Source organism: Myodes glareolus, chromosome X (assembly GCF_982192425.1).
Source record: "Myodes glareolus chromosome X, mMyoGla1.1, whole genome shotgun sequence".
In the NCBI taxonomy this organism is placed as follows: domain Eukaryota; kingdom Metazoa; phylum Chordata; class Mammalia; order Rodentia; family Cricetidae; genus Myodes; species Myodes glareolus.
In genome coordinates, this window is record NC_142053.1 from 18181191 (window position 1) to 18194577 (window position 13387).

General features: G+C 43.0%; 1 protein-coding gene across 4 annotated transcripts in view; it reads left to right on the forward strand.

Annotated features, from left to right (window-relative positions):
- Window positions 1-2623: 2623 nt before the first annotated feature.
- The window catches only part of Arhgef6 (Rac/Cdc42 guanine nucleotide exchange factor 6), a 120016-nt gene continuing 109252 nt past the window's right edge, over window positions 2624-13387 (forward strand). Inside the window, exons 1-2 of one of the 4 annotated variants that reach the window (XM_048457518.3) lie at window positions 2624-2923; window positions 4121-4204. In XM_048457518.3, coding sequence (XP_048313475.1) covers window positions 2759-2923; window positions 4121-4204 — 249 coding nt within the window. In that variant the 5' untranslated portion in view covers window positions 2624-2758. The remainder of the gene's footprint in view (window positions 2924-4120; window positions 4205-13387) is intronic. The other 3 variants (XM_048457519.3, XM_048457515.3, XM_048457516.3) reach the window with 3 other exon arrangements.

Sequence of the window (13387 nt, forward strand, 5' to 3'; positions counted from 1 at the left end):
ATGAGTCGGGTTTTGCTCATCATCCTAAAATATAAATAATACCTCAATAATACTGCCAGCTTTTGTTTGCCCATGGAGTAAAATTCGTCTGAGCAATTGTGGTGCTGTCCAAGTGACATACAAACCTGTGTTTAAATGGGTCATGTTGAGGAAGTAGTAAACTTATCAACAAATGGCTTCTGTTTATTTCCATTACATAGATTTGGCCATGGGTCAAATCCAATTAAAATTTTGATGGACTATTTTGATGTTACTTATAAGTACAACAAGCTACAAACACAGAAGTAAAATCTTCATTATAGAACTATGAATAGACCCAACATCATCACTGAATCTCAAAATGTTGGTGATAAGAAGCTACAAAAAGCTAAGTGCCGAGGCAGGCAAGCATAGGGAATGACTGGGAAACACAAGACTCTACCTGGCTTGGGCTATTTGCACCTCCCTTTGCTAGCTGTGCATCTAGCAACATGTTGGCGACCCAGGACCCCTGCCTGCTTTAGGCCGCGGCAGCACATATTCCCACTTTAGCAACACTTTGATACCGCCTGACAATCAGATGCCCTTGAATGTCTTCCATCTTTTGGCTGCTCTCAATCTTGATAATGTGTTTCTTCTGAGCTGTACACTGTTGCTTCACTATGAATAATATTTGCTTGCTACTTTCACGATATCTGGGAGCTTTTATTTCAGTTCTTTGATTGAGAAAGCAAGCACCTGGAAACCCCTGGTCCAGAGTAATGACCACCAGTAGCACTACCATACTGTACAATTCCTCTGTGCGAGGTCCTTGAAGATACGCGCTAATATAAAGGGGCTGGAAGCCAATGGCCAGATGCCTGGGATGCGGAGAACAGGAAGGAAAGAAGCAGTTGGAAAGGCGTAGGCCCACTTTTGAGACTGACAGAAAAACTTCACCTATGTCGGCAGTTCTCAACCTCCCTAAGGCTGCGACCCTTTAATACACTTCCTCACGTTGTGGTGATCCCAACCATAAACTGATTTTCGTTGCTATTCCCTAACTGTAATTTTGTTACTCTTATGAATTGTAATGTAAATATCCGATAAACAATATATCTAAATTGACCCCTGTGAAAAGGTCATTTGACCCCCAGAAGGGTTGTGCCCCACAGACTGAGAACTACCGATCTAGACTGTGTGTGATTATAACCAAATAGCCTGAGAATGCTAAAATTATTAAATTGGCCTGGGGCTATAGCTTAGTTAGTGGAGTGCTTGTCTAGCACCCACAGACTCCTAGGATCAATCCCAAGCACCCCGTAAACTGGGTGGAGTGCCACATGCCTATTACCCCAGCACTTGGGAGATGAAGGAAGAAGGATCCAGAATTCCAAGCCAGCCTCAGCTACAGGGAGTTAGTTATCCCTATCGCTGTCACCATCAAAAAGCAGGAGGAGGGGCGACAAGAAAGGACTGTGAGGCTGAGCAGGAAACTGCTATGCTTAACTGGCTGCCTCCCATATGTAAGGGGAGATCCTGTTGATGAATGCCCCGAACTCTCTGACATAGAGCTACGCACTTAAATTTTGCCAGAAGTTTCTCTATAACATGACTATTTTCCCTGGTGCCAAAAATGTTGGAGAATAACGCGCCCCTCTTGGTCATACTACAGATAAATTTATGGTAAGGCAAAGTTGAATAGTTCTGGATTCATGACTGAGGCTTGCTTTCAAGTCACCGTTTTCAATGGAGAGCGTTTGTTGATGGAGAAAGTGGCTTTTTCAGTCTGTAGTGTAGACAGAGGACAAGCGCTCTTTTGTTCTCAAGTGCTCTGGCTCCAAGCATATTTCGCTGATTTTCTGTGACTGTGTCTGAGTCTGTGCTAAGGGTACTGCAGCTGGACTGTGGAGTGGAACCAGGTCCAGAAAAAGAATTGCTAAAGAATGCAAGTAAACAGGATGGCAGATGTTATCCTTAGCCTATTTCCCTAAACATAGCTTTTTTGGCTACAAAGTAAAATGCCATTCTTCCAGCTTCTGCTTATACGCAGCGATGGCTGACAGCAGGGACAATCTTCATTTGCTTGGCAAGTTGTCACCGTGTGACTTCACGTGTTTTGTAAGGAAGGAATGATCGTGACACACAAAATTTCTGTAAGATTGTCTGAGGATATCCGGCCATTTCTGGGAGGAATTTTCTCAACCCACCTAAGTCCTTGAGCTCTGTTTTACCAGCACTGCTCCCCACGAGGCTCAGAGCTGTCTGACCTAAGAGGCAGTTGGTATCTTCCGCCTGACAGAAGCCAGATTTTTCACTGGAGCTAGATTGTATTGACCGTATTTCCTAGTCTGCCCCATGCACGTCTCATTTCCAGGCTTCTCCGAAGTGCTGGCTCACTCTGGGTTCCACAAGCACTTGCTGACTTTTCTGCCTCCCCAGCATCCTCTTCACTTCCTTTCCTACAGCTTCTCGCCGTAGTGTGTGTTCCTCCCTTAAAAAAAAAAAAAAAAGCCTAAAGAATTTGTTTTGCAGGTTTTGAAAAAAAAAAAAAAACCAGCGATGTTATCCCAGGAGTCTGTCCATTCCTTATCATCCCTTCCCATATCTTTGAGTATGATCTCTGAGGTTTAGAAATCCCACGTTCCACTGTAGTTAAAGAAAAGTTGCCTTAAACCTTTGCCCTGCAAGCACCAGAAGGGAGCTCATAAAAAGGAAGACAGCAGCAGATGCAATCACGGATGTGGCTTAGTCCTCGCAGCTGCCCCGGAGAGCTGTTCAGAGAGTACGAGCCCCAGTCATGAATCCAGAAGAACGCGTTGTGACATGGCTTATATCTTTGGGAGTTTTAGAGTCTCCCAAAAAGACCATCTGTGATCCAGAGGAGTTCCTGAAGTCCTCGCTGAAAAATGGGGTGGTGTTGTGCAAACTCATCAACAGACTCCTGCCTGGTTCGGTGGAGAAGGTAAGGTCATTTTGCAGTGTCTTTGGGACTGCTTACTACCACGGAGCAGCAATAATATCATTCTTGAGATTTTTTTTCTACTGCCCGGTCATGGGAATCCCCTACTTCAATATCTTTCTAAAAGCCAGGCATTCTTTCTTACTGTCCCTGTGCTTTGAAAAGGTCAGAAAATGATATGTTATTCTTCAGGAGTTGGCCCCCAAATGTTACCCTACTAAAAACCTGTTACACCACCGGCAGTCCGGGATGGGCAGACACGCTTATCCTACACAAGTTCGCTGTGTTGTGGAGATGAATGTTAAACTTCCCTGTGCACTTCGGACATGCTTTGAACTTTAGGTACATGAGTCTGTGGAATAATGAAGTAATTGGGAGTAGATCTTTCTGGTGCTTGAGAGTTTGTCTAAAAATTGATGAAGACTTTGTTTCTTTACAACAAGAGCCATTGAAGAACTCTATTCACAGAAGTCAATGCTACATAAAACTCTCAAAACCCAGCAAGAACCCAAGGGTGTTGCATTGAATGCAGTGAGCATTCAAAGTGAAACTAAACTTTGCTCAAGAAAATTTCAAGATTTTTGAGGTTAAAAGCCCATGCTATGACAGTGGAGGACTTCTAAAGTAGGCACTTTTGTGGCCCTGGAGTTCTTAGGATTCCTTTTATCAAGGTCGTTGTGCAATGTGGCTGTAAGTACGGCTTCTTTTGCCTTTTGGAATCATTTCTATTTTTATTGAATGAGTGTTTACTTATAATTTCTTAAACTTGAGAAACGGGGATTAAGCTGGCGATAAGAGGCAGAGTGACATGATAAAATATAATATCAACAAATGATTATGGGGAGTAGAGGGAAGTAATCAGGGTGGCCTTCTTGAATGGAAGCAGGAAGTAAATTTAAATATATATATATATATTTAACACATGATAAATATATCTTGGTCTCTCCGTTTTGCTATCCTCACAACTGACTTGAAGGTATGAGGAAACCTGTTTGAGTAGAAACAGCTTGCAGACATTTGAAACAAAAACCAACCGTTTAGGCGTTTGCATCACTTCCTTCAGTGGCTAATTCTCTTCCTGGACGGAGAGCAGGGCTGTCCTGTGCCTTCAAAAGCCGACCCTATCTAGTTATCTACAAAGGATGATGATCGTTTGTCATGGCTTAGCAATCTCTAAGTAACACTTGACTCTTTCTCTAGTATTGTCTGGAGCCCCAAACTGAAGACGACTGTATCAACAACATCAATGACTTCCTGAAAGGATGTGCAACTCTTCAAGTGGAAGTAAGCTAACCTGCCTTGCCTTTCAATTTTCTGTTTTGTTAATAAAACATGCCTGTAAGAAATATGTGATTAATTTTCACTGCCAGTAGCCACAAAGATAAACAGAGCTAGCCCCTCAGAGAAACCGGAGTTGAGACGAGTGATCCCCAGGGGCGCATTGCTACTGTGTGTCTTTCAGAATCTGACTTTAAACAAAGCAAAAATCATTAACTGGGCTTGGTGGCACACACCTATAGTCTGCAACACTAAGGTGGTGAAGGCAGGAAGACCAGAAGTTCAAGGTCATCTTTGGCTATACATTTAAGTTTGGGGCCAGTCTGGGCTGCATGAAACTCTTTCTCAAAAACAGCAAAAAAAAAGAAAAGAAAGAAAGAAAGAACAAAAGCAAAAAGGAAAGAATAAAAAATGACAAAATGCAAAGATGATGACTTTTGAATGTAGCTTCTCTTCAGGTGAGCAAGCTTTTGTGGGTGTGCTTCCTTATTAATGGGGGGAAACGTGAGTCACTGGCTACAGCAGAGGGTCTCAGCAATGAAAAAAGAGAAAAAGAAATGGCCCAGTGCCAAATGAGCAACCCTGAAAGCATATTTACAAGCAATATTATACTGACTGAGCAGGTTATGTTTAGGAATATATATGTATCTGTGTATACATATATACATGTAGTAACAATTAATCGAAAAAGAGGCCATGAATTTAAAGGAGAGTGGAACAGAAGGATTTGGAGGGAGAAAAAGGAAGAGAGAAAGAGAGAGAGAGAGAGAGAGAGAGAGAGAGAGAGAGAGAGAGAGGGAGAGGGAGGGAGGGAGGGAGGGAGGGAGGGAGGGAGGAAGGAAGGAAGGAAGGAAGGAAGGAAGGATCTTGAGGAGAAAACAAAAAGAATGGTCTTTTTACTCCCATTAACACTTTAGAACAGAGGGAGGCCTTGGAAAACTACAAGAACCTGGCCTTCAAGTCAAAACCGTATTTAAACAGTGCAAGTGATGGAGCTGCAGAGCAGTGGTAGAGGCTTGCTTGCAATGCGCAAGGCCCTGGATTCAATAAAAAGCAATAGAAAAACCCCAAGCCACATTAAACTACATTGCATGAGGAACCCTAATGCGTGCACACACTGTATTACTTCTGTGTGTGCCAAGTTACCGTTTGTGTTCCATGCTGTTTCTGTGGGGCAGGGATGGGATTCTCCTCCTGCATGTGCGCAGGGAGTTGCGCCTTCATGCCCTCTCCTAAGGCTTTGACTGTGAAATAGGCGTAATACTAACTACCTCATGATGTTGTTTCGGGGTCAAGTGAGATATTGCTTAATTATGTAGATTTAAGAAAGCCAATGTCCTAAATGTGTGAGACAATTTGGGTATTATCTTTAGCTCAGGGCCAGGTCAACAGGTAAACAAGCTTTACCTGTGGGCAAGTGGTAGGGGTTTGTACATGTACCCTGGTGCTAGACTTCTTGGGTTTAAATCTCATTTTGTGCTCACCAGTGACATTATGACCTTGGAATCTGTTATTTTACTATGCTTCTGTGCCTTGCCCTCTCCACTGGTACAATAGGAACAACAGTGGCATCTGCCTGTCTATTGTTATTGGTATGAAATTTCAGTGAATTAATACATGTAAAACTCTGGGAAGAGATACTGGGGCATATTATCCTTCCAGTAGCTATTGATTAGCGTTGTTACTATTATTGTTATCTTTACTAGTCCTTGACTCAGTTCAACTTTGTTTCCTTCCTAGTTGGGTGTGGTGGCGCACACTTTTAATCCCAGCACTCAAGAGGCAGAGGTAGATAGATCTCTGTGAGCTCCAGGCCAGCCTGGTCTACAGAGATAAGTTCTAGGCCTGCCCGAGCTACAATGCGAGACCATCTCAAAACAAGTTATTTTTTTCTTGAAGCTAAGCCTAATCTAAAGATACATCTGTGTCATAATATCTTATTCCAATCTTATTTACATGGGTACTGGGGACCCAAACTTCTTCCAGTCTTCTCTACTTCCCAGAGACCCCTCAGCCATCTTGAGGTTCATGGTCCATGTGGATTTAGAGCACGTGGTAATCATTATAGGATGCTATCTACTGTGGAACAGACCATGACATTTCTTGTTTGATTTTTCAAATACAAACATGGTGAAGTTGTCAGTGATTTCTGCACTAAAGCTGCCAGAAGGTGTACTGTGCGCTTCTTTGCAGTTCTAAGAATACTGGGTGATCCAGAGACACCTCCTGTGCTCCACTGTTGGGGGCTTTCTGATAACTAAAGATTATTCCTTTAATCACGAATGCTTTAAAAACAGTCTTTTTTTAAAAAAAATCAGAAAATGTTAATTCCCTTTGGGTAGAAATTTTACTAAAAAGTGTATCACACTGACATGATATGAACATTGTGGTTATCCTATTCCTTCTGTAGTTTCATAGATGTGTATGTGTGTGTGTGTGTGTGTGTCTTTAGTGCATATTGTAATGTATGTACATTGTGTGGTGTACAAGTTAGAACAGCGGTCAAAGTTTGTGTCTTCTATTTCTTTCCAGTTTACCTAAACCATTTAGAAACAGTCTAGGTCTCTTATTGGGACAGTTGATTTTTAGAAAGTTCTCTCTCTCTCTTCTCTCTCTCTCTCTCTCTCTCTCTCTCTCTCTCTCTCTCTCTCTCTCTGAGATAAAATCTCTCATTGGACTGCAGCTTGCTGCTTTGGATAAACTGGCTGGTCAACAGGCCCCTCACCCACCCAGCACCGCATCAGGATGATGGCAGCTGCTTACATGCTCAGCTTTTACATGAGGGCTGGGGACCTGAACGTTGGTCCTCTTGTTTGTGTAGCAAGCACTCTACCCACTGAGCCATCTCCCTAGCCCTATATGTTAGAACCTTCCTTCAGATCCCCTGGAATTGGAGCTGCCACGTGCATGCTGGGAATTGAACCTGGGTCCTCTATTAGAGCAGCCGGGGCTCTTAACTGCTGAGCCATCTCTTCAGCCTGATTGCAGAAGATTTTAAAATTATTTTTTAAAGTTAGCATTCGATGTGACGGGCTTCATTGCAGAGAACTATTTTAAGGGTCGAGTGAAAGATGGGTCTACAGCTCTTAACGTATCATTGCGTCTAAACACTAGTCTTAGGGCCCACTGATACCTTGTGACTCAGTGCTCTTTGTACTCTTACGCACAAAACTGAGCCACGTTGAGTCACTCACAGAGCCCTCAGGGAAGGCACATACAATCACCCCAGAAGGAATGAGACTGAAAGCTGAGCTGGAAGGCAAGGAGCAGCCAAGTATGTGGCCAATCCAGTCCCCAAGCTTCCAGGCAGCTGAAAAACAGACCTGTACAAAAGTATTCACAAAGGTCGGGCGGGGGGGGGGGTGGGGAGAGACAGAGAAGGAGAGAGAGAGAGAGAGAGAGAGAGAGAGAGAGAGAGAGAGAGAGAGAGAGGGAGGGAGGGAGGGAGGGAGGGAGGGAGGGAGGGAGGGAGGGAAGGAGGGAGAGAGAGGAGAGAGGGAGAGAGAGATCTCCATCTCTGGCAATAGTGGGAGGCATAGAGCATGTCTGGCGGAGCTGAGTTAACTTTATAAAGCTCTAAATGTATGAAAAGCAAGAGGACAAGAAGAGGGCTTGACTGTTTCCCAGAGCGCACTATCATTTGCTACCATTTATCTGAAGAAAGGCTGCCAGTTTGAATCAGTCAGTTTGGAAGATTGTAACGCTGAGTCAGGGAGGTGGGGGCTGACTATTGGGGTCACAGGTGTGGGGACCACATTATAGGTTGGTGATCACTGGGCCTCTCCAGATGCCCTCCATCTTCTGTTGACTGTGGATCTAGGAGTTTAGGGACTCTAGTGGTTCATACAGCTAACAATGGAGAAATCCGGGAAACAAAAACTCCCTCCAACTTGCATGCTATCCTTTTAGACTTTTTAAAAAATTTTTTTGATGAAGTCAGATTTGTTTTTTAATTTTTGGGTGTGCATGTATGCGTGCATGTGTGTGTGCGTGTGTGTGTGTGTGTCAGCCACAGTGTGTGTGTGTGTGTGTGTGCGCGTGCACGCGTGCGTGCGTGTGGAGTTCAGAGATCATCTTTCAGCAATTATTTCTTCTGCCTCATTGAGGCAGGATCAGTGTCATTTCTGCTGTCGCGGTGTGTCCTCTGGGCTAGCTCACCTGAGAGCTTCCCAGCAGTTTTCTCTTCTTTGTTTCTCATCTCCCTGTGCTGAAATTACAGATGTGCACCGAGGCATCTGGCTTTTATTTTTTAATTAAAATGTATTTCTTGTGTATGGGTGGTTTCTCTGCATGTATGTCTATGCACCGTTTGCATGCCTAATGCTCATGGATATAGAAGAAAGTGTCAGATCCCTTGGAACTGTAGTTACGGAGGGTTATAAACCACCATGTGGGTGTAGGAATTTGAATCCAGGTCCTCTGCAAGACAGACCACTGCTCTTAACCACTGAGTCATTGGGTTCTGGACATCCAATTCAGATTATCATGCTTCCCCACCAAACATTTTCACCCACTAGCAATCTAGACAACTCTCATCTTTTGTTTTTTAACATTAACTTTTAGAGTCATCTGAGATAAACTTGTACACTCAAAGGTCATAAATAGTTGTGTTTTCCTCTAAGAATGTTATCACAAATGGAGGTTCTTTCCTTCTACTGTGTGAGTTTTAGGGATTGAACTCAGGCTTGGCAGCAAGGGACTTCACCCACGGAACCATTTCACTGGCCCGAAGTTGATTTTTCTGGATGTGGACATGCAGTTTTCTAATTACCTGTTATTGAAAGGACTACTTTTCTTCCCTTTAGCTGATTAATGTGGCTTTGTAATAGCTTTTGAAATCAAAAAGTATGAGTCCTCCAATTTGTTCTTAGTTTCAAAACAATTTCAGAATACTCCAAATGTTGAATGTGCGCATGAGTTTTACATCATCTCCTGCCTGTATTTTCTTTTCTATTTATTTATTCACTCTGTCTGTCTGTCTGTCTATTTATCTATCTATGTATCTATCCATTCATCTATCTACTTATTTATTTTTGAGGCAGACTTTCATTGTAAAGTCCCAGCTGGCCTGGAACTTGCTATTGTAGAGGAGGCTAGCCTTGAACTTGCAACAAATATTTCTTTCTGCCTCTGCCTCCTGACTGTTGGAATTACAGGTGTGTGCCACCATGTCTGTCTCTATTTCTTACAAATAGCCAGCTAAGGCCCTGACAGAGACTGTGTTGAACTTACAGATCACTTTGAGGAAATGTGTTCCTTTAGTAACCAAGTCTTTGAATCTGTGAACATGGTTATCTCTCCATGCACTTACATCTTCTTTCATTTCTATTTTGTTTTTATGGCTTTTAGCATATGTGACTTATACCACTTTGGTTCATTTTTTTTTTTGCCCCAAGTATTTCATACATTTTTTTAAATTCAAAATAAGGTCTCAAGCAACCTAGGCCAACCTTAAATTATGTAGTTATGTAGCTAAGGCTAACTCTGAACTCCTGAACCTTCTGCCACTTCCTCTAAGTATGGGGATACACTTTTAGATACTAATTTAGATACTGGAATTTATTTTAAAAAAAATTAGTTGTGCCATCATGGTGGTATGCACCTTTAATCCCACATTTAGAAGGCAGAGGGAGTTAGAGCCCTGTGAGTTTCAGATCAGTGACTGCTACATAGTGAGACCCTATCTGAAATCCAATTGTGTGTGTGTGTGTGTGTGTGTGTGTGTGTGTGTGCGCGCGCGCGCGTGCACTGACCTGCCTCTCTGTATGTATACCACATGCATATTGGTGTCTGCAGAGCCCCGAAAAGGACATTGGAACCCCTGGAACTAGAGTAGTTATATGTGGTTGTGAGCTACTTGATTTGGATGTTAGGAACTAAACCCAGGTCCTCTGCAAGAGCAGGAAGTGCTCCTAACTTCTGACTCATCTCTCCAGCACACACGCACGCACACACGCACGCGCACACACACACACATCACTTTTTGAGTTTCATTTCTTTTCTTCTCTGCTCTTTTTTGAGACGTGGTCTCACATAGCTCAGGCTGGCCTCAAACCCACAATAGTTGAGAATGAATGACCTTGAACACTGGTCTTTCTGTTCCCCCTCTGTGTACCCCCACACCCCGCTCAGAATTGTCTATTGTCTTCTTAATTGGCTTTGGAATATTTCTTGCTAGTGCATAGAAATACAATTAACTTTCAATGTTTTTTTTTTTAATCTTTCAACTTTTCACATTTTGTTTTCAAGTTCTAATAGTTTCTTGCTGGATTTCGTATGATTTCTGATATACAAGCTTATGTCTTCTATAAATGGTGATATTTGTGCTTCTTTCTTGTCTGTGCTACTTTATCAGGCTATAACCTCTAGTACGTATTGAGTAGAAGTGGTAGAAACAAGTGTCTTGTCTTGCTTTTTATCTTACAGAGGTGTTAGTCTTTCACCAGTAGGTACAATGTTAGCTGTGTATTCTTTTTTTTCAGCTGCGTTATTTCTTATAAATGAACTTTAGTATTGAGGAAATGTCCTTATAATACTAGTTTGTCAAGTTTTTTTTTATTATTATAAAAGATGATGATCCAGACTCTGGATCAGTTGGCCTAGGGAAGTGGTGGTAGGAGGCTCTGAGTTCAGGGTCATCCTCAGCTACATTTATATGCCTCCTATGTGTATGCTATGTTGCGAGCATATTTGTGTATGTGAGTCGAGATTTTCATATGGAGGTCAGAGGAAAACCTTGGATGATGTACCTTGCCTACCCCTTGTTATTTTGAGTCTCTTTAATGTTCAATGCTGCATACTGCAGGCCAACCTTACAAGGAGTTTCTGGGGATTCTTCTGCCTTCACTGCCCGTCTTGCCTTAGGAGCACTAAGATTACAGTCGTGTGCTGTTGTGTCTGACTTTACATAAGTTCTGGCTGTTTGAACCCAGTTCCTCATGCTTGTGTGGCATTTTACCAACTGAGGCACCATTCCTACCCCAGTTTCCTTTGTGCATTTTATGCTTCTGTGGAGCTGCTCATTAATTTAGGCTCTTTACAATAGTGATACATTACATTGATTGATACTCACATATTGAATCAATCTTTCATTCCTGTGATAAATCCCAGTGAGTTATGTTGTGTATGTACATAGAATTTTGTGTGCATTTGTGATTATTCTTGGAGAATCTTTCATCATAGAAATGAATTACTGTGTCAGATTTAATAGATAATGTCAAATTCTCCTACAAAAATGCTCTACCAACTTACATTTCTACCAAAAGCATTGGAAGTGTTTTCTTCCTCATGTCCCTGTCAACGGTGCACATTATTTATCTTAAAGTTTGCCAAAGTGATGGATGAAATAGTATTTCTTTTTTGCTATAATTTGTATCTCACAATCCCAAATGAATTTGGACATATTGCCACTCCTTTATCGTTCATTTCTATTGCTTCTTTGTAAACTAAATCCATCTTTTTTATTTTCTCAAAGGATGGACAAGGCAGAGAGGATGTTCAGTCAAGTCAAAACTATACAGAGCATATGAAAATGATCCTTATTTTTAGGTAAAGTCAGTAATGAAACCAGGAAGTCACTCAACAACGTGAACAGGGGCTGATCATTTTAGAGTGGCCTGATTGGTACTTTTCTGGCTGTACTGCTTGACAATGGCCATGTGAATACTGGTCTGTGGCACCTCTAGCCCGGGGACTTTTCCTTTATTCCCAGTTGATACTTTTCCTCCATCATCTTCTACCATGGTGCCCTGCCTAGGACATTTTCCCATCTCCATTTTGCAGAAATAGACATGTCCTCTGCTTCTGTACCCAACTTACTTTGTTTAAAAAAAAGAAAGAAAGAAAGAAAAAGAAAAAGAAAAAAAAAGCTTTGTTCATGAAGGGTTATTGAATGAATATGTGATTCAAATAGCCCCCCCTCTTTCCTTCTCTCTCTCTCTCCCCTTCTTTCCTTCCTTCCATCCTTCCAATATCAGCTGGTAGCAGTCTGGCTTTTCTCTGCCCCACTCCCTTGTTCCCTCCTGACTTCCTGAGTCACTCCATCTGCCTTGTCACCATAGCAGCATGGGTGCTGTCCCTAAAGTGAGGCTTGTGGGATGGCCCCTTCCCAGGGACTGTTCTGCAGGGAAGCAGTCCTAGAAGTAAGGTAGCTTTACCAACGCTCATGAGTTAAAAGGAAATCTGCCATGTTCTTGCTCTAGGAAAGTAGAAATAGGCCACACCCCTAACTAATGACGCAAAGAACTTCTTCAAGTCCTGGCAGGGTTACTTGTGTGAACTCAGACTTCCTCTCTCTAGGCCTCTCTCACTATGTAGCCCTAGTTGGCCTGGAACTTACTATGAAGACCAGGCTGGCCTTGAACTCACAGAGATCCAACTGACTCTGCCTCCTGAGAGCATTGGGATTAAAGGCATGCACCACCACACCCAGTGAGGAAGCCTGCTTAGAAATTAGAGAATGGGTCATGGTTTGGCCCTTTTCTGTCCGTTTCCACAGGGCAAAGCTTCCACTCAATTTGACTAGTAGGAAGACTAAAAAGGGGTTCGGCACCTTTTCTTCTTTACTAGTTGAGCCAATGTGGCAGTCCTAATAGAGTTCCACTGCTTCGGCTGACCTAATCTGTTACTGGCTATGCTACCTTTCTATACAAACTGAGCTCCAAGATGGACACTGTAGCGCTCATCTCAACTACTCCATAGGCTGAGGCAGGAGGATGTGAGTTCTGGTTCATTCTGGGTTAGAGATGAGGCCCCATCTCTAAACTTAGAAGGAGTTCAGGGGTAGACCACTTGCCTAGCATGTGTTTCTTTGAAAAGTCTGTCTTCAGATTTGGGGGTCTGCTCTGGGAAGAGATGGGTGTGAAGGAGCACTAAGTGCTTCTCTGCTTAAAGGAAAAGGTGGGAGGATGTCTCGGTGGGTCACCATGCAAATCACAAGTCCCAAGTTACATCCCTGGGATGAGGAAGGAAAGTCGTCCACTAACTACGAATGGCTAGTCCTTGACTCCAGCATTCCCAGCCGGGGGGTTTTGGCAATGACCCCAAGCCCCGGTAGCCCTGATCTTGGGAACTGGGTGGCAGCAGCATGCGCAGTGTAGCTGCAGCCCTCACACCGCGGCTTTTGCTCCTTCCCTGGCTACTGGGGTGTTGAGACTGCTGCCACCACAGCCACCACCACTGCTGCTGCTG